The sequence below is a fragment of the Cupressus sempervirens genome, chromosome 11 (assembly GCF_028749045.1).
Source record: "Cupressus sempervirens isolate cs-2001-9-10 chromosome 11, ASM2874904v1, whole genome shotgun sequence".
In the NCBI taxonomy this organism is placed as follows: Eukaryota; Viridiplantae; Streptophyta; class Pinopsida; order Cupressales; family Cupressaceae; genus Cupressus; species Cupressus sempervirens.
Window position 1 is genome coordinate 843,823,984 of NC_143128.1, and position 20,527 is coordinate 843,844,510.

The 20,527-nt window shown below is 34.7% G+C and overlaps 1 protein-coding gene across 2 annotated transcripts in view; it reads right to left on the bottom strand.

Moving 5' to 3' along the window:
• The window catches only part of LOC149532186 (cinnamyl-alcohol dehydrogenase), a 175,386-nt gene that overhangs the window by 115,414 nt on the left and 39,445 nt on the right, over nucleotides 1-20,527 (bottom strand). Inside the window, exon 2 of one of the 2 annotated variants that reach the window (XM_089810219.1) lies at nucleotides 16,892-16,990. In XM_089810219.1, the coding sequence (XP_089666345.1) occupies nucleotides 16,892-16,983 (92 nt within the window). In that variant the 5' untranslated portion in view covers nucleotides 16,984-16,990. Of the gene's footprint in view, nucleotides 1-16,891; nucleotides 17,003-20,527 lie in introns of both variants that reach the window. The other variant, XM_089810220.1, reaches the window with a different exon arrangement.

The following is a 20,527-nucleotide window of genomic DNA, read 5'->3' on the forward strand; positions in this document are numbered from 1 at the left end:
AAGATATTGGGAGTAATGGCCTTCTGAATGTCAACTCATTTGACATTCACAAAGTACTATTTGAGAAATGGCCTCCTGAATGTTGAGTTGCTAGATATTCACCAAGTACTGTGAGTAACGACCTATTCAATACCAACTCATTTCACATTCACCAAGTACTCTATGTAATGGCCTCCTAAACATCCATTTGCATAACATTCACCAAGTACTCAAAATGTTCATAAGGTATGTGCATGTGCATTCTCATAATGCTTAACGTATGAACATCTGCCATAATACAAAATTAAGTTATTGTCAAATCGTCATCTTTCAATAACTTCTACATATACAAGTAATAATCATTTAGAAGTCGTCACTTCCTCATGATGTACATAGGGACCATGTGTTATAAATTTTATTAATAAGTAATTCATTATTACAATAAAATATCTTGAGAATCTTCTTATTTATTGCCACATACCAAGTTTACTTCAGAAGTGATCCAATTTTATTTTGCTAGAGGCTTGGTGCAGATGATAAGTAACTCCCTCTTAATCTGGAATTTTACGAAGTCTTCAAATATGTTGAGGTTCTTTAGAATACAAGTTTCTCTAAATCCAAGTTTGAATTACTGATTTCAGAGAAAGAAGCTTGATGTTTGAGTCTATTAGGAAATCTTGCTACAATGTGACCAAATTTGTCGCATCTAAAACATTATACATTAGAAAAATCTTTCTGTTTCTTGAATGGTTGTTTATCATTCTTCCCCCATTTTCTTTTTAAATTGGTGGTGAGAATCTAAATGTCTTCAATTTGGGACTCCATGTCAATTCCTCTAGTTTTTCGATTACACTCTTCTTGAATGCAATCATCTTTTAGTCGATCAAATTTGGGGGTTCAAGACAAAAACCTATTCCTTGTCCAAAATTTTCCCATGAAAAAGTTGCTCATTTAATGCCATAATTAACTCTTTGCTATCATAATTGTGACCAACTATTAATAATTGGTTTCTTAATTCTGTTATCCTCATAAAGTATGAAGTGATGGTCTCTCCTTTTTTCATCTATATGTTATTGAGTTGATTCTTCAGAGTAAGAATCCTGCGAGTGTTGTTGATCTTGAACATGTCTTCTAAACCTTTAAACATATCATACGCAGAGTCTAATTTTGTGATAATAGGTAGTAGATGATCTTTTACTCCATCTACTAATAATTCCATTGCTTTAGTGTTGTTAGTTTCCCATTCATCAGTCTTCTTATTTTCAGGAGGATTTTCCACAATCATTGTTAGCTTATGTTTTCTTAGTATCGTCAAGATACGCAATTTCCAAGCTTCAAAATTTGAAGCACCTTCAAATCTGTCTTCAATCCTCATTCCGCTTATCATTTTGCTAAGTAGGGTTCAAATATGTTTGATTGCACTAGATAAATAAATCTAATCGAGATCGTCTCTTAAACTTGTCTCTAATACCATGTTAAATTTTGATTAGATTTAGAAATTTAATAAACTAAATATATGATACTTATAATTAGTGCCTAGACTTGTAATAACATATCTCATGATATATGTTATTACAAATCTGGGCATAATTATAAGTATCATATATTTAGAGAATTAAATTTCTAAATCTAATCAAAACTTAACAAAAGCCAATCATTCAAACCTATCAATCCTCCATATTTAGTGTAACATCCCGATTTTCCGAGTCTAAAATTAACAAATAACATATTCAAAGAATACAGTTATTACTTCATTTTATAGGAAGACAGTTATATCATTCATGTTCATGTGAATAAGATTTACCGTTAAAATCCATTAGACCAAATTTCTTAACTTAAAAACTTGAAGTACCATCAAATAAAATTATTACACAATTTGAAAACTACATACCTCAGAAAACTGAGATTGAAATCAACTTGAGATGCTTTTGCAACCACCCAGGTTAGTCCACAAATACCTCTATAACAATACCAAAAAAACGACTTCTATCCAATATTATTAAACCAAAATCAAATGATAATTGTCATTGAATACCATTATATAAAATTAGGGCATCACATACCACTGTATCGATTAGGGCATTGTTTATCTTTGGTTCATTTAGGTCTTCTGATACTGCTAACTCTCTTAGGGCTTCCGCAACCACGGATTCAAATAGGGTTTCCAATACCATGGATTCAATTAGGGCTTCTGATACCGCTGATTCAAATAGGGCTTCCAATACCATAGATTCAATTAGAGTTTTCGATACCACTGGATTCAAATAGGGCTTCCAATACCATAGATTCAATTAGGGCTTTCGATACCACTGGATTCAATTAGGGCTTCCGATACCGTTGTATCATTTAGGGTTCTAGCTATCACACAATCAATTAGGGCTTCAGATTCCATTCCATCCGAATTGCTTATCTGTGACAGTTTCTCAAGATTAGATAATAACTTACATTCGATATTCATATAAATGAAAACAATTCACGAACCTATCTAGGTGTAAAATAATGGTAATAATGAAATTAACTCAATTCAATCTTACCTCCTCGTAAATAAAATGATAATACCTATTTCCGATAAACAATTGACTGCAAAGCTTATCTCTATCTGATGCTCTACTAACATCTTGGGAAGAGGTGAAACATTGTCAGGGGTTTAACCACCCAACCTCGGACCACAACTTGTCCCCACACGATCTCTAACGAGAAAGGCCCTCCCTACTCGGAATTGGCAGGAGTCATCTTGCCATCTACTGGGCTTCCTAATAATTAACTCACCATACGACTTGGCAGCAAGAGATCACGATAACAAGAATGTGCATGAAATATTTCTTAATTCATGATAAATACTGAAATGTCATAACTGATACGGAGTCAATTATTACGGATTCCCTCTTTTTCACCTCATCACCCTTTTCCTCTCATATATTTGGAATTCTTTGAGCAGACGGCTCTATCAGTTATTCAAAAAGATTTCATAAAACCATCATTCAAATTCTATGATTTGTTCTTTGACAACATTCTACATGAGTGGAGCATGCATGAGCTAAAGTAATGTTTAATTATCATGTTATTATCTCTTTTTGATAACATTCTTGTTTATTGTAGATTCTCTGCACCTCCTCACCTATTTCAGGCCAGCAAGCAGGTGACTCCCTGGTGCTATCAAATTATATTCACTGTGTTACTTCAAACTTTCTTCACCATACTCTAGCATTGCACCTGGTGAATTCGTTGGTGTTCACTTATGAAGATATTTATATATGCCAATCAGACTGTAATGGTTAAATACTGGAATGTTATTCTCTTGTCTTAAATCATAAAAGAACTCAGAGATATTATCTTTTCTCATATAAAGAAATTACAGCAACTTAAATCAAAATATGGGAGGCATCAAACTTATTATCTGTATTATGTTTTTCAAATAGAAATGACAGATTAAGAGATATGATATACTTGTTATTTGAAACAAAGACATAGCATCCTATGCTATTTCTATGAAACCCAATGAACATAGACGTCAGCTAAAGGAGCAATTTCATATTCATTATCAACCAAGAAAGGAATGAAAAACGGTTTGTGGAATGTAGTAGAACTCATACATAACTCTGCCCGATTAATTAAGTAGCTTGGTGTGTTGGATGAGTTCGCCAACCTTAGCTGAGACCCGTGGCAAGACCACTCAGCCGTATGCTCAATATATCTACTATCAAGTTGTCTCTGCAAGTTAAATTGATTGCTAATAGGGAGGATTCGAATGTTTGAAAGGCTTGAAAGCCGTGAACAAGGAAAAAAATGTTGAGAGCAAGGATGAATGCTGATATACGTTTAAAGGTTTCATATATAGACTTGAGCCAGAACTTACGGCTTCCTACAGTTACAAGAGACCATACGAATTCCAATCATAAATTCAATTTAAATCCCCAAGTAATAAATTGATTAAAATATAGAAGAGAAGAGGAAACGATTATAAAAAGAAAAAATTATAAAATAGTTCCAAATGCCAAATAATAAATTGATTTCCAAACCAAGTGCTAATTGGCTAAAAGTGAGGAATAATAAAATGGAAAGAATAGAATTATAATTATAATTCAAATGTTACTAAATTATGAACATTATTATAATCTTATAGGTACATATAAACATCATTTTATTAGATTATTAATTTATTTATTTATAATGGTGCCAAATTATTTTATATTATATGCACGTATTTAAATAAGAAAGATAAATTATAATCCTTTAAGATATGTTTTATATTTAAACTCAATTAATTTAATTAAATTATTAAATAACTTATGTGAGTCCCACAAATGTATTCTATTTCAAATCGCTAGGTCCTTTACCCATCTACCCAATGATGGTGATGCCCTACCTAATTCATTTGTGACAATGCTTCCACCCCTTCGACATGCTCCCTGCAAGGAATTTCTCAGTAATTAAATTATTTAATCATAAATAATCATAACAGTTAACCTTTCATCTTAATTCCATGAATTCGCGATTAACGATCAACTAACATGTCATCTTCACTTGAAATCATAACGACCACCTAACTTCATGCAAACCTCAACGGCTATATTTCAAGCTAGGTCAAAAACTAGGATGTAACATTTAGCTCTTTCATCTCCAAGTAAGTAGACATTTTCAACTTTGCTTGTCAATTCATGCTCATCTTGCTATTTTGTTGCATATTATGGCTTGTTATTGCACACTTGTTCAAAGGCATGCCATGAATAGTACATTTTTCTTTAAATAAGATGAAAACCTTCTTTTTCACATGCTTGGATTTTTCCCAAAATCCAATTTCGAGTTTGCATAAGAGACCAACTTGCTTGTTGACATATTTGAGTCTAAGACCAAAGGTATGTGTTTGTTTTGTGCTTGTATTTGTTGGTTGCTTGCTTGCTTTTTCAGTTTTTTTTTTTTTAAAGAAGTTGTAAGTTCTTTCCCAAGAATGCAAGATCCATTTCACTTCATTCCACTTTTCAACTTTTCATGCAAGTGCATCATTTCACTCCACATTCATCATTACATGTCATGACACGTTGCATCTCATTCTCCATATGCGTTTGCATGTAATATCATCCCCCATCTGCACTTGCATGAAATCTCATTCTTTATCTGCACTTACATGTGTTTCTATCCTCCGAACTTAATTGCATGTTCGCATCAAAAACAACTATTACATGTAATTGCATCCGGAGAATCCAACTTTGGTAAAAGGTCACTCTTTAAATACCAAAGTCCTCTTTTGTACACATCCATATGCATCCTAACTTACATTCTTGTCCATACCCACAAAAGCTCATCTTTGCCCACATTTTAAGAGTCCGATTTTGACCCTATTCATCCAAATGCATATGCTTTCCAATCCATTTTCAGCCATCACATGTGTTCCAGAAGTATCTAATCCATATTTTGGACACTTTCTCTTCATAGATATTTCATTTCAAGCCAAAGTCAAATGCCTTCATGGATCCCATTATGTCAAACGATGTGTTCACTCATTGGAATTTTCATGTTGCAGTGCACTCTTCAAGATATGTCAGAACTTCAAAGAACAGAGACATCCGATCGAGAAGATAAGCTTTGATCCTACGGAAGCAGTAATTCATTTGGTTTCCATTTCCCCAATGGATGCCCGAGAACCTAAGCTAGTGTGAAAATATTGGTGGGAAAGTTGTTTCAAGTTTACATCCGGACACCATCGAGAAGGTTTTTAAAGTATTAGAGACTCCAAAATGTGTCAATCTGCAAAGGAGAATTCATGACAGCTTGAAAGAGAAAAAACTTGATCACATCAAGTTTTCAAATGAAAAACTGATCAAAGAGAATGCAGTGGCACAAAAATACAAGAACTCCTGATCATGTAATGATCGGAAATAGCGTCATCAAGTACAAGGCCTTTGCCGATAATCTATAGGATTGATTCATTCAGAATCAACAACCTCATATTTTCTTCATGTGTTTTTTATGCATGTAGTTGGAGAGGATGAATTACATGAGACATAATTACATGTCCTCATGACATGTAATCCGATGACATGTCCTTGTGACATTTAATCCAATAATTCTTCTCACCTAGTTAGAGTAGGTCAAAGTTGGTTGAGTTGCATCCACTTTTTTCTCAACTCATTTGCCTATATAAAGGAGTGCCCTCTCATTGTAAAAATCATTTTTTGTTGTATGCAAGAAAGCTCTGGCAAACTTGTGCAAGCATAACTTTGATTGTGTAGTACTCATTTGGGAGAAAAGTGAATAAAGGAAACAAATGGATTCGAAGCTATGACAGGAAGCAATTGTGATAGCACAAATTAGAAGTTTCGGCTGTAACTTGTGCCTATTGTCTTTGATTTGTGTTATTATTGTGAGTTTAATCATAGATCATAGTGAGTTAAGGAGGAATAGGAGGCCGAAGCTTTGACTGGGAGCGGTTGTGGTAATACATAAACTAAAAGCTTTGAGTGTAGCTTGTGTTACCGCCTCAATTGACAAAAATAAGTTATAGAAGAGAGATCATCTACTTCTCGAAGTCTTTGTGCCCCAATGGTAGTGATTTTTCTTATAATTAGACAAATCGGAGTTAGAGCCAAACCCCTTACACTTTCAATCATCCTTTGAGTTGGTGTTGGTTTATCGGTATCAACGATTCCAGCTACTAGATAGAAGTGTAGTTAGAGATTTCATCTTTCCCATTACTCTGACCATGGGTAAGTGGATTCTTTTCTGAAAGTTAAGAAGAAAGACTATTGGTAACGCCCCTTACGAATCTCTCAACTTCTTGTTTACCTTGAGTTGATCCAAGGAATGATGAGAAGGGGAAGCCTTCCCTTTAAGGTAGGAAAGATTTTGTCTCATAGGTTGTGGCTGGTCTACCTATTTTGCGACTAGATTTTAACAAAACTGTTGGTTGCAAAATATCCACCCAACACATTACACAATTTTACCCTTAAGATCCAAGTGGAGTGTGATGTTTGTTTTTGCTTAGGGACGAGCAATCTTTGGGGAGGGAGGACTATAATGTCCCCTTTTTCAGTTGACTATTGAGTTATTGGGATTGGTCCTTTATTGCGACCCTCGTGGATTAATTGTCTAGATAGAGGGCATATATGTACACTAATACCTAATTTTTTTAGACATCTCCAAAGGGCACAGTAGCTATTGACCAAGTTCAAGAGCATCAACCTTTTGTTTGAGTGAGTTTTAGGGACTTCCTATTTATAGTAAGTCAATTATCCTAGCAGTGGCTACTAGAGGCCGTCGTGACATAGTAGAGTGTCATCAGTTGCAATTTCCTACTACCTACGTTTGGAGTATTTTTAGGACTTGCTATCTATAGTAAGTATGTTAAGAGAGTTGCTAAATTTAGTCAGGCACCCTGAGGACCAGTCAAAACCCTATTTGCAGTGGCAATTAATGGTTGACTTAGAAATTATTAAAAAGAGTATAATTAATGATATTAAATAACTTATAAGCTTCTCTTTTTTTTGTTTATTCACTTTTTATAGAATTACAATGCTCTACAAATAAAGTTATTTAATAAAGTCATTTTAATGATCAATTAGAAGGACAATGGGGCCATGACCCATCAATTAGTTCTTTAAGTGACTTTGTTTTATTTGAAATGGTGTCTAAGTCAAAACTATGGAAAAGCATGCAAAAGTTATATAAGTTATATTACCTTAAATGAAACAAAAGAAAATATGCAGGAATATATCTATAATCCCACATTGGTAAGGAATGTGCTTGAGCTCTCACAAGAAAAAATTAAAGGGGACTTAAAAGCTCATTCTCATACAATGAATTTGCAAATTTTCTCTCTACTACTCGGTGAATTCACTTCTCTATCGGCACTGGAATCATGCCTTACGGTTTTCTTTAGGCTCATTCAGAGTTGGTCCTCACAGCCTCAGGGCTCGGATCGATCACCATATGGATTGGGCTGATCGGATATGTCAATTGTGTACTTTGGTAGAAGTTAAAACTGGGATCCACTTCATTTTTTGATGTCCTCTTTACTATGAGATCAGAGGGAGATTTTACTGCCTTTTCAGAGACTGTTCTTCTCTTTCGATGTTTGTCAGCTATATTGATCAGCGGTGTCTTGCACTTTATCATCAGGAGGCCACCCATCTTGGAGAGATTACCTTGCAGTCTTTTATACCTCAGGGGCGTACTTCAGACCAGCTCATTACTGTCTTTTTCTCTCCCTTGTCTCCTCCATAGGGTTTGAAAAGGTCTTCCAATACTTCTCATTCCAAATCGGTTAAACACTGCACCAGTCTCTCCAGGCAGCGACCGTCCTACAGCGATTCTACACGGCATTCTAAGACTATGGACCGTTCACAGCTTTACCCCTCTATTACTGATTTCTTTGTGACAAGGAAGGACCCTTAGTCCTTACTTTGTCTTCTTTCCTATTTTGTCTCTTGCTTTTGTTTCTTCTTAGTCACCATTTGGTGCTTCTGCTTTGGCCAACTCTTTTGTTTGTATGCTCAGTCCCATAAACCTTGTTGGTCTTTCATGGACATTAATATTATTATCTCATCTTATCTTATCTTATTTTATCTTATCTTCTCATTGGCAAGGGTTTCAACAAGAAACTTTTCAAGTTTTCTCCATTGTTGGTGTAAGAAATGATAATGTTGAGCAAGGAACGAGAAACAATCCAAGTAAGTTAAGTGTGAAACAATGTTACGATAAGATAAGCAACTCCAAGAGCATACACCAAGATGGTTCAACAATGGAGACAAGGATTTATAAAGGGAAAGCAAAGAAAACCCCTTGTGAGTATTATGAATGAAGGCAAATGCCTAGACAAGAGAGAGAGAGTGTTGGAGCAAAAGTAGCTCAATACAATAACATCAAGTGCTTAGAGTGGTGTTGTAGTTGTGAAGAAAGAAGGAGGAGCATCTCTTATATAGAGATGAGAGAGGAGTTGCATTTGTAACTCCCATTTCTATGAATGCCGCATTCATAATAGGTGTGTGCAAAGTGTCACAATCCTCTTAAGGAGGATAAACTAAATAAAGAAATAAACAAGAGTTGTCCTTACATGTGGAATAAAGGACAAACAATGACATGTCCTCCACATGTGTACAAGTGGACAAACTACATGTAGGGACCCTTGGAATATCTCAATTAAAATATATCCAAGGAAAGATTAACCTTTCTAACACCCCCCCTTAATCTTTACTTGGGGAGTTTACTTCAACGGGTTGTAAACCCAAATTTTTACAATGGAACTGAAATCTCTCTTTAGAAAGTGGTTTGGTTAAAATATCAGCCACTTGATCTTCTCCTTTACAATAAAGAAGAATAATTTGATTGTCTTCAACTTGTTCTCGAATGAAGTGATGTTGAAGTGAAATATGTTTGGTGCAGGCATTATACACTGGATTCTTTGCCAAGGCAATAGCACTTTGATTGTCACAATGTATAGGTGTAGGTAATTGTTGAGGTAGACCGAAATCATCAAGAATTCTTCGAATCCACAAGGCTTCCTTAGCTGCATTGGTACAACCTTTGTATTCAGCTTCAGTTGAGCATAGGGAAATAGAGTGTTCCTTTTTGCTTTTCCAAGAAATTGGACCTGAACCAACAAAGAAAAAATAACCGCAAGTGGATTTTCCATCATTGGGATCTCCACCTACATCAGAATCAGTATAGCCATGTAAAATAAATTCAGAGTTTGGATCATAAAATAAGCCTATATTAATAGTTCCTTTAATATACCTTAAGATGCGTTTAGCAACTTTAAAATGAGTTTGTTGAGGTTTAGACATAAAGCGAGAAACTAATCCAACACTATAAGCAATATCAGGTCTAGTAAGAGTTAAATAATTTAAACTTCCTACTAACTGTCTATACAAAGTTTCATCAACAAAAGGAGTATTCATATCATTCATTAATTTAGTTCCTAATTCACATGGAATTGAAACATGGTTAGAGTCATTCATCTTAAATTTTTCTAAAAGATCATAAGCATACTTGCTTTGAGAAACAAAGATACCTTTAGGAGTTTGAAAAATTTGCATACCTAAGAAGTAATGTAAGATACCTAAGTCTGTCATTTGAAATTTTTGTTTAAGTTGGAATTTAATATCAGAAATCAAAATGTCTGAACTAGAAGTGAGAATTAAATCATCTACATAAACAATAACAATGATAATATCATCGTTAGTTTGTTTAATATACAAATTAGGATCATTTTTGCTTCTAGTAAAACCTTGAGAAATGAAGAAGGAATTAATTTTAGAATACCATTCTCTAGGTGATTGTTTAAGACCATAAATAGATTTGTTCAATTTGCAAACTAGATTTTCACTACCTTTCTTAACAAATCCAGGAGGTTGAGCCATATAGATTTCTTCATGTAACTCACCATTTAAGAAGGCACTTTTAACATCCATTTGATGAATGGGCCAATTCATTTTAGATGCTAAAGCAAGAACTAATTTGATAGTAGGCATTTTAGCAACAGGTGCAAAGGTTTCATTATAGTCTAAGCCTTCAATTTGGGAAAAACCTCTAGCAACTAGTCTATCTTTAAATTTACTAATTTCATTATTAGTAGTCAATTTTGTTTTATATAACCATTTACATGAAACTAGATTTTTGCCAGGAGGTAATGTGACTAAGTCCCAAGTGTGATTAGCAAGTAACGAATCATATTCCTCTTGCATGGCTTTCTGCCAATGAGGTTGAGTTAGCTTGATCAAAAGACTTAGGATCGTTAGAATTCATAATAGTAGTCATCAAAGCATAATTACAATAATTAATCCTTCTATGTTTAATTCCACCAGATTTGGAAATATAATCATCAGCTTCATTGATGAGGTTTTGAGCCCATTTAGGTTTACGTTTAGTTGTAATGGAATTATCACTAGAGGAAGAATCATGAGTAAGAAAAGTATCATTAGTATCTATTTGAGTATCATGAGATGTAGGAGCAGAAATAATCGGTGGTACTTGATTAAGAGAATGAGTAGGGTTAAGAGAAGGAGGTTGGTCCTCCACTAGCACAATTTTAGTGCCACTGAATTCTTCATCCGTTGTAGTAGAGCAATCATGAACTCCATTTTCTGCAATACAAACATCTCTAGCAACTTGAACTTTGTTAGTAGTGGAATCATAAACACGATAACCCTTAGTGTTTTCATCATAGCCAACAAACATATAAGGAGATGACTTAGCATCTAATTTATGCCTTTTCTGTTTAGGCGTATGAACATAAGCAATAGAACCAAATATCCGTAAATGATGTAAATTCGGTTTCCTACCAGACCAAGCCTCTTTTGGAGTGATAGCCTTGAGAGCTTTGGTAGGAGTCCGATTAAGAATATAAGTTGCACAAAACATGGCTTCAGCCCAAAATTTATAATGCAAATTCTTAGCATGCAACATGCTTCGAGCCATTTCAACAATGGTCCGATGCTTTCTTTCCGCTACACCATTTTGTTGTGGTGTATAAGGAATAGTAAGCTCGTGCTTAATTCCACACGATTTCAAATAAGAATGAAAAGCATTATTCACATATTCCTTCCCATTATCAGTTCTAAGAATTTTAAGTTTATACCCAGATTGCCTTTCAACATATAACTGAAATTCAATAAATATATCAAGAACTTGATCGTTGCTATGCAAAAAATAGATCCAAGTTCGTCTAGAAAAATCATCAACAAAGGTAAGTGCATACCGAGAACCTTGGATGGAGGTATTCTCCATGGGACCCAAAAGATCACTATGGACAAGATGCAACTTATGAGTTGCTCGCCATGATTTTCCACTGGAAAAGGGCTCCCTATGCATCTTACCACTCATACAACCTGTACAGGCAATCTTGGAAGGAATAATGTTAGGCAAGCCATCAACCATATTATGCTTTTGCATGAAAGTAATATAATCAGAATTTAAATGACCAAGTCTTTCATGCCATATATTGAAATCAATAGAAGTATGTAAAGAATAGCGTGAACTAGCAAATTCATGGAATTTAAACAAATTGTCATTATCCATTTTAGCATGAGCAATCACTTTGAGAGTTTGAGGATCTATAATATAACATGTATCTTTGTAGAATTCAACTTTATAGTTCTGACATAGCTGTGAAACAGAAAGTAGATTAGTTTTCAAGTCAGGTACATATAAAACATCATGCAATTTACCATTAGGAATAGTAACATCACCTAGTCCTTCAACTTTACAAGTCTGATTATTAGCTAACTGAATAGGAATGTTAGCAATATCAGGTTGTAAAGAATCAAAAATTTCTTTATGAGAAGTGACATGTTGTGATGCACCGCTATCAACAATCCATTCTAAAGGTTTACAAAGATTAAAGCTACAAGTAAAAGCATGACGAGGATTAGAACTAGTCGAATTACCTTTTTTATGGTTTGAGGTTTGATGATTGCTACTATGATTCATAGGTTTTTTGTCATTTTGTTTTTTTAAAACAGTTATTGACAAGGTGACCATCTTTGCCACAATAAGAACAATGAGGTTTGGAATTGGAATGGTTCCTTTGATTATTAGTATTACGAGTATTATTAGGATGATGGGTATTATTATATTTGGGATGAAATTTATTGTTGGTGTTATTTGAATTAGAATTAGATTGTTTGTAATTATTATTATTGGAACGAAAATTATTAGTTGAATTTCTAGACACAAATGCATGTTCAGTTGATTTGAGAGTACCAAACTGAATTAGCTTAGCTTCTTCCTATCTTAATAAAGTTTGAAAAATAACATAAGTTAATTGAGAAGTTAAAGTAGGAATAGCAAGTTGTGCATGAATATTAGTTATAAACTGTTGAAATTGTCTAGGAAGACATTTTTTAAGAATAAGATGGATTAAACGAATGTCCTCTAATTGAACACCTAAAGCCATAATTTGACTTTTAAGAGAATCAAATTTTAAGAGGAATTCATCCATACCTTTAAAATCTGCATACCTGAGATCTTCGAGTTGATCTTGCAATTGTATTTTGCAGTATTCATCGCCACTGTCATACTTGGTTTTCAAGATGGACCATGCATCATGAGCTTTAGAACAGTGAGCAATTAAGACATATAAATCTGGAATAATAGAAATACCAATTAACCCTAAAGCTTCTTCGTTTTTAGCTTTCCAAGTATCTTTCTCGTCTTGAGTAGCCGCTGAACCGGGCTCAAGAGAAGGGTCAGTGGCTATTTCGAAGAGATGTTTAAAACGAAAAATAAATGAGATATGAGTTTTCCAAGAATGATAATTAGAATAATTAAGTTTGATTTCTGGAATTAATGTTGACATGATTAAGGAAACAAAATTCTTCGCTTTTTTTTTGAAAAAAAATTCCCTTAATTTGAAAATCAGATTAATTGAAAAAAATGTTGTTAAATGAGAAAAAAATTTAATTTTATTAATTGAAAAAAAATTGGTTTTTTTGTTTATAAGATTAAGAATATTTGTTATTTTAATTCTAACTATTTGTGTAAAAGAGAATTAAAAAATTGATGTAAAAAACATTAATATAAAACAGGTTTTATTAGTTTGATTTAAAACAAAGTTTGAAAAAACATAAAAGGTGGAAAATTAGCAAAGAGGGGGAAAATTTTTTAAAAAAATTAAAAGGGGAGCGGAGCTCGTCGATGGCTGCCGCGTGGCCAAAGGAGGGGCCGAGGTCGGTGGTGAAAAAAAATTTTTAAAAAAAACGTGGCGGAGGAGGATGCGGGCATTGCAGGCGGCGGTTGCCGCGTGTCCGGGATGCGGGCCGCGAAAAGGTGTGCGCACAGAGATATGGGGGCGGCGGAAGCGGTGGTCAAGGGTTATTGCGCGCAGAGTTGCAGATGTGGGGCAGAGATGCAGAGGGCGGTGGTGCGCAGCGGCGCAACCGGTTCGCAGCGACGGTATGGTGTCGCGCGGTGGTTGCGCGCGGCGGCGCGGAGTCTGTACCGGCGGCGGTGTTTGCTCGCGGCGGCGCGGAGTCTGTACCGGCGGCGGTGTTTGTGCGCGGCGGCGCGAAGTCTGTACCGGCGGCGGTGTTTGCGCGCGGCGGTGCGAAGTCTGTACCGCGGCGGTGCGAGGGTGGCGCACGGGTGGCGCGGCCGCCCAGCAAAATGGAACAATAATATATTTTTTTTATTTTAATAAAATGAAGCTTTGCACTATTTTTAAAAAAAACAATATAGTGAAATATATTTTTTTTTAAAGAGTAAAAAAATTTTATTTTTTTTTATAAATGAAGTAAGAAAAAGTAGAGAGTTAGAAAGCTTTACTATTGTGTTTTTATAAAAAGCTTTACCAATGTAATATTTTTTTGTTTTGGTGGCATGCCGTCCAAAACAAACCAAAAAAAATTGAAATTTACTAAGAAAACCCTTTGGCGGCAAGCCTTCCAAAGAGGGTTAGTAAAAAATATGAAGCTTTATAAGAAAACCCTTTGGCGGCAAGCCTTCCAAAGAGGGTTAGTAAAAAAAATATGAAACTTTACAAGAAAACCCTTTGGCGGCAAGCCTTCCAAAGAGGGTTAGTAAAAAAATATGAAACTTGCATGCACAAGATTAGTTAAAAAGAGCTAAAATCACAACACAAACTTCTTCTCTCAATAACGTCTCCAAATAAGGTGTGCTCCAATGAATGGCAACCTTCACCACAAAACTTAAAACAAGGATTAGATAACCAAGCTCTGATACCATGTAAGAAATGATAATGTTGAGCAAGGAACGAGAAACAATCCAAGTAAGTTAAGTGTGAAACAATGTTACCATAAGATAAGCAACTCCAAGAGCATACACCAAGATGGTTCAACAATGGAGACAAGGATTTATAAGGGGAAAGCAAAGAAAACCCCTTGTGAGTATTATGAATGAAGGCAAATGCCTAGACAAGAGAGAGAGTGTTGGAGCAAAAGTAGCTCAATACAATAACATCAAGTGCTTAGAGTGGTGTTGTAGTTGTGAAGAAAGAAGGAGGAGCATCTCTTATATAGAGATGAGAGAGGAGTTGCATTTGTAACTCCCATTTCTATGAATGCCACATTCATAATAGGTGTGTGCAAAGTGTCACAATCCTCTTAAGGAGGATAAACTAAATAAAGAAATAAACAAGAGTTGTCCTTACATGTGGAATAAAGGACAAACAATGACATGTCCTCCACATGTGTACAAGTGGACAAACTACATGTAGGGACCCTTGGAATATCCCAATTAAAATATATCCAAGGAAAGATTAACCTTTCTAACAGTTGGACAGCTTTGAGGTGTTGAAACTGTGCACTAAGATTGCAGGTTGGTTTGCAAATATTTTCATATCAGCCTATCAGACGTTCCTCTATTTGCATAGGGTCTTTATCTGATCATTGATGATCGATTCACAAATAAATTGCAGTTTGGAAGGGGTTTTGCATTCATTTTCAGTTTTGTACATCTTCCTGTCATTCCCAGGCAAGGTGTAAATTAATTGCTTGATTGACCTTCCTTGGGAGACACATTTCATTGTTATTTATCAAGTATTTGAGTTGCAATACAAGGGCATACGGAATATTAATTCTTGCTGCAAGTAATTTCCAGAAATCATAGTTTTAATACAGCGGCAAGTTATTGGTATGTAAATGCAAATTTGAATTTAAAGAAATCCTATATATTGCGTAGCAATCATTCTTAGAGAAATTTGTTTCATGTTCAAGGCAAAATCAATTAGTTTGCAATTGCATGCTTTCATAGTTTTGAGTGTATAAAAAGTTCAAATAATTCATCTAAAACATATCTTGAAAGTTTCATTGAATTCTGGCAACTTGAGGATTTGTCAAAATTTCATGCTTGTTCAAAAATTATGAAAAACTCGAAACTCAAGGAAACATCATCAATTGTATTGGTTAGAACCATCGTGGTTTTTACACAGTGACTAGCTCTTCTGTAATGTGTTTCCTTTACATGTACAAAACTGCCTTTGACACGTGTCATAAGCAGTGTTAAGGTCTCTGCAATTACCTTCAATCACATTTTACAATCAGAAGCTTTTGCAAAAGAGAACTTGAGATACCACAAAATCTAAGCATATAAATGAACTAACAAATTATCCAAGCAAATCCCATACACATGCAATAACAGCAGATATATTTCGCCCATAACATACACATTATGGTATCCCACATGAACAGCTCATATATAGCTTTAAAATACAGCAATCTCTTTGGGGCAGCCTAGAGATGGAGAAATATAACACAATACATATGCAAATTCATAAGACTATCATTAAAAAAAATTCTTAAATTCAAAAACGTACTACCAAAATCAAAAATGCTAATAGGTTTGATAATAGAACTCTGTTCTCCATTGGCATCCTTCTCTTGGATCTGTTGGTGACTCACTGAGCTTCAAACTTGTTGAAGTTTTACCAGTACCCCTTTCATATTTGGTTGTAGTTTTCCGGCATTAATTTACAATTCCAAGCACCTCTCCTGTGCATTGTTCAAATGTTTCTAAGAGTTATTCCTCTTCATCTTAAACATATTTCATATTAAAAACTGCAACTTTTTGTTGTGGGGTCGTTGAAATGAGCCCTGTGATTCGCTGTATATATCGCCCCTACTGAAAAGCATGCTTTCGCTTTAAAAAGAAAGAACTTGCTTTATCTGTTGGTGATTCATATAGCTTCAAACTTGGTGATTCTTATTTGGTTGTAGTTTTCCTAACATTTTTTCTATCGGAATTCCAGTTGGCACTCCTGATTAGCTATTGTAACATGACATTTTTAAACCAGTTGATTTATTTTGATCACATGTGGATATTATTATAACTTGTTTCTTTCTATCATTTATACATATGACACACTGATGAACTTATATTTTGAGAGGGATTTAAAACATATTTCTCGAAGCTGAAGAAAATATCAACAATTTCAATGCAAAACAATAAACAAAACCAGGCTTACCTTCTGCTAAATCTGTAAGGTGACAAAACACCTGATGGGTCTCGGGCTGCCCATCCTATACAATTTCCCTTGCAATCTTCTTCAGGACCCATTGTTCACCTAAATATCAGCCTATGAATCAATCATGACATGAAAGTCTAGAAACTGCAAGTCAACTTCATATACAATAGCTGAGAAACTTAAAAAACAACCATTAAAAATATAAGCTTCAAACTTCATTTCGATTGGCAAATAACATAACTAAAAAATGCTGTTTAACAAAAAGTGGACATAACTTTGAACTGGCTAATAGTACAGGAATGAATGCTGTCCTCTACCAAGGCACCAAAATTGTGTTGAGTGGGTGGGACATATTTCAGGGTCTTGAACTAGAAATAGACAAGAAGAGGGAAAAAAAGATCCATAACACAAATATTAAATCTAATGCCATCATTCATCTATATGATCCTCTCTAGATATCAATCTTCAGTTGCCACATACTGTTTTATTATCCTACCCTTTTCTCTCCATCAGACATCTCTTCTGTAGGATATGGAATCTTAAAGGATCTGAGTGCTTCTCAATATGTTGTCTAAATGATGGGGTACAAAGGCCACATTATTACCAAGCACTGAAAAGGTTTTGATTGATACAACACACCATTCAAGCATAGATATGTCAGGCCAGTGAAATGTTTGACTAGAAACTGTATCCATTCCAAGATTATTCAATGCATTTTTCCTCTCAGATGCACCATCTCACATGATGCTAAAAGAAATTAACTTTGCTTACTCAGCTGCAATACAACATGATTTGCAGATAAGTTAAGGGAAGCACTGTCTAGTCATCAAACCACAATGCACAAGGCATCGGGGAACTTGACAAAACAATTGGCCTTGTTGCAAGAGGTAATTGATATGAAGACTAACGTGGCCATGACCTACAGGATTCTCAAAACAGGTCAAGAACCATTGCTCCATTAGAAGCAATCATTAGAATTCATAGTGGAAAGCTCTGTAAGATCTGCAAATGAGCTTAAGGATGTGTATGATCTAGTGCAGAAGGTCATGGGAAAGATTTTTGAATATTTAAAGGTGCTACATACGGAATCATATGTAACCAGTAATGGTCAATTGGTGGACATCGAGCCAATGAAGGCCAAATTCCTAGCATTTGTTGATGAAGCCACCGATCCAGCCAACTTCCAAGTGTCAAAGATCCAAGAGCTTTCAGAAACAGATTCCATCATAAGGTGTACATTGGAGAAGCTTCAATCAAAGATCGCTAGAGTGGAAGAGTTGATAGAGATGCATGATTACTGGATGATTCGAGCTGATAACATCATGATTCCAGGTGTCAATGAATTGAACAATGTAACTGATGCAATGAAAGCATATAGAGCTTACGCAGTGACCCCAAAGAAAGTTTGACGCTCTGACAATCTCTAAGACAAGTGTCATCATCTCTTCTTTCTCAAATTCTCTATTGTAGCCATTTTTGGCATTTTCTCCATAGGCTTAGACTATGTAACAGAAGATGACCAGGTCAAGTTCTATTTTTAGCATCCTCTATTCAGAGATTCTCTACAATTGTTACATCCCAATTTTTTACCTAGCTTGAAATATAGTTGTTGAGGTTTATATGAAGTCAATTGGCAGTTTAATTTGATATAATCTAGCAAAATGGTAAGATTGTTAATCGTTATGATTTCAAGTGAAGATAATATGTTAGTTGATCATTAATTGTGAATTCGTGGAATTAAGATGAAAGGTTAACTGATATGATTGTTTATAAATTATAATTTAATTACAGAGAAATTCCTTGCAGAGAGCATGTCAAAGGGGTGGAAGCATTGTCAGAAAAGAATTAGACAGGGCATCACCATCACTGGCAGACGGGTAAAGGACCTAGCAATTTGAAACAAGATACACCTATGGAATTGCATGAGTTATTTAAATAAAATAATTGAGTTAAAATATAAAACGTATCTTAAAGGGTTTTAGATTATCTTTTGTCGTAGTATTTTTTAAAATTGTTTATAAATGTTCATTTAATTATAACAATGATTTGGCACTATTATTATTTAGTTAATAATGTAATGTTGCTTGTACATATAAGATTTTAAAAACGTCAGAATCATAATAGATTATTATAATTCTCGAATTATAACTTTCCAACTCTATTCTTCCAATTTAATATTATTTGCTTTTAAATGATAACATTTGAAAATTTGAGTTTTTCCAACTTTTCTTTAGATTTGAATTTTTGATGTATTCATATAGTCTTTCGAGGGGCTTTCTTTATAACTGATGGGAGTCGGAAAGTCATTGTTCGTCTCTTATATTGAAGCTATGGAATGTGATCTTATAACCAATGGAAGCCAAAAGGTTTGGCCGTATCTTTATTATGAATCATCAACGTATATCGGCATTCATTCTTGTTACCAGCATTCATCCCTGCTCACGGCTTGCAAGCCTTTCAAACATTCGAACCCTCCCTATTAGCAATCAATTTATCTTGCAGAGACAATCCCAAAAACGGATATACTGTGCATACGGCTGAATGGTCTAGCCGCGGGTCTCAACTAAGGTTGGCAAACTCATCCAACAAACCAAGCTACTTAATTAATCAGGCAGAGTCATGTAAGAATTCTAATACTTTCCACAAACCGTTTTTCATTCCTTTCCTGGTTGGTAATAAAGATGAAATTGCTCCTTTAGCAGACGTCTACATGCATTGGGTTTCATAGAAAAAGCATAGGATGCTAGGTCTCTATTTCAATAACAAGTGTATCATTTCTCTTACACTGTCATTTCTATTTGAAAAACATAATACAGATAATAGGACTGTTGCCTTCCATATTCTGATTTAAGTTGCCGTCCATGTAGTGAAAAGTCTATTTTTGTCGTCTCCACAGAAACAATATGTCAATGATTGGTGTATAAAGCATGTCGTCTTTCTTTTTCCTTATTAAGATTATCAAGTCTGCCGACTGTCATTCGTGATATTCACTGCAATGATTTACACTCTGGTCTAAGTTCTCTTTGGAATATATATCTAAATATGTTTAAATTTCTCTGAATTATTTTAAGAAAGATATCATCCCAGATAAAATCAATTACATCCTGAGATAAGAATAAATAACTAAGAATAAGATAAAGAACCTAGAAATTCACCAGGTGAATGCCAATATGTGGTGAAGAAGTTGTAAAATATCGTTGTGATCTTTAATTTGATAACACTTGGGAGTCACCGGCTTGGAGGCCTAAATAGGGTGAGGAGGTGAAGAGAACCGGCGAAAATGAGGTTGACATCAGTATTCATAAAAATGATACTTAAACCATTTCTATAGCTTATGCATGTTTTACCCAGGAAGTATGATGTCAATTTTGAGATCTTAAAAGAATATAATCATAGAATGTGAAATAATGATTGTATGTAATCTTCTTGAATGATAGTTAGAGCTGCCTATTTTGAGAATTTCGAATACCTGGGACTTACCTAGCTGTGTAGCCGAGAAGATGGGTGATGAGGTGTGAGAAAGGGATCATCATTAATATGAACCAGTATCAGTTATGACAATACAATACTTACCATTTAATATGAATTAATTAATAGCTCATGCTTAATCCTGTTACTGTGATCTCCTGCTACCAA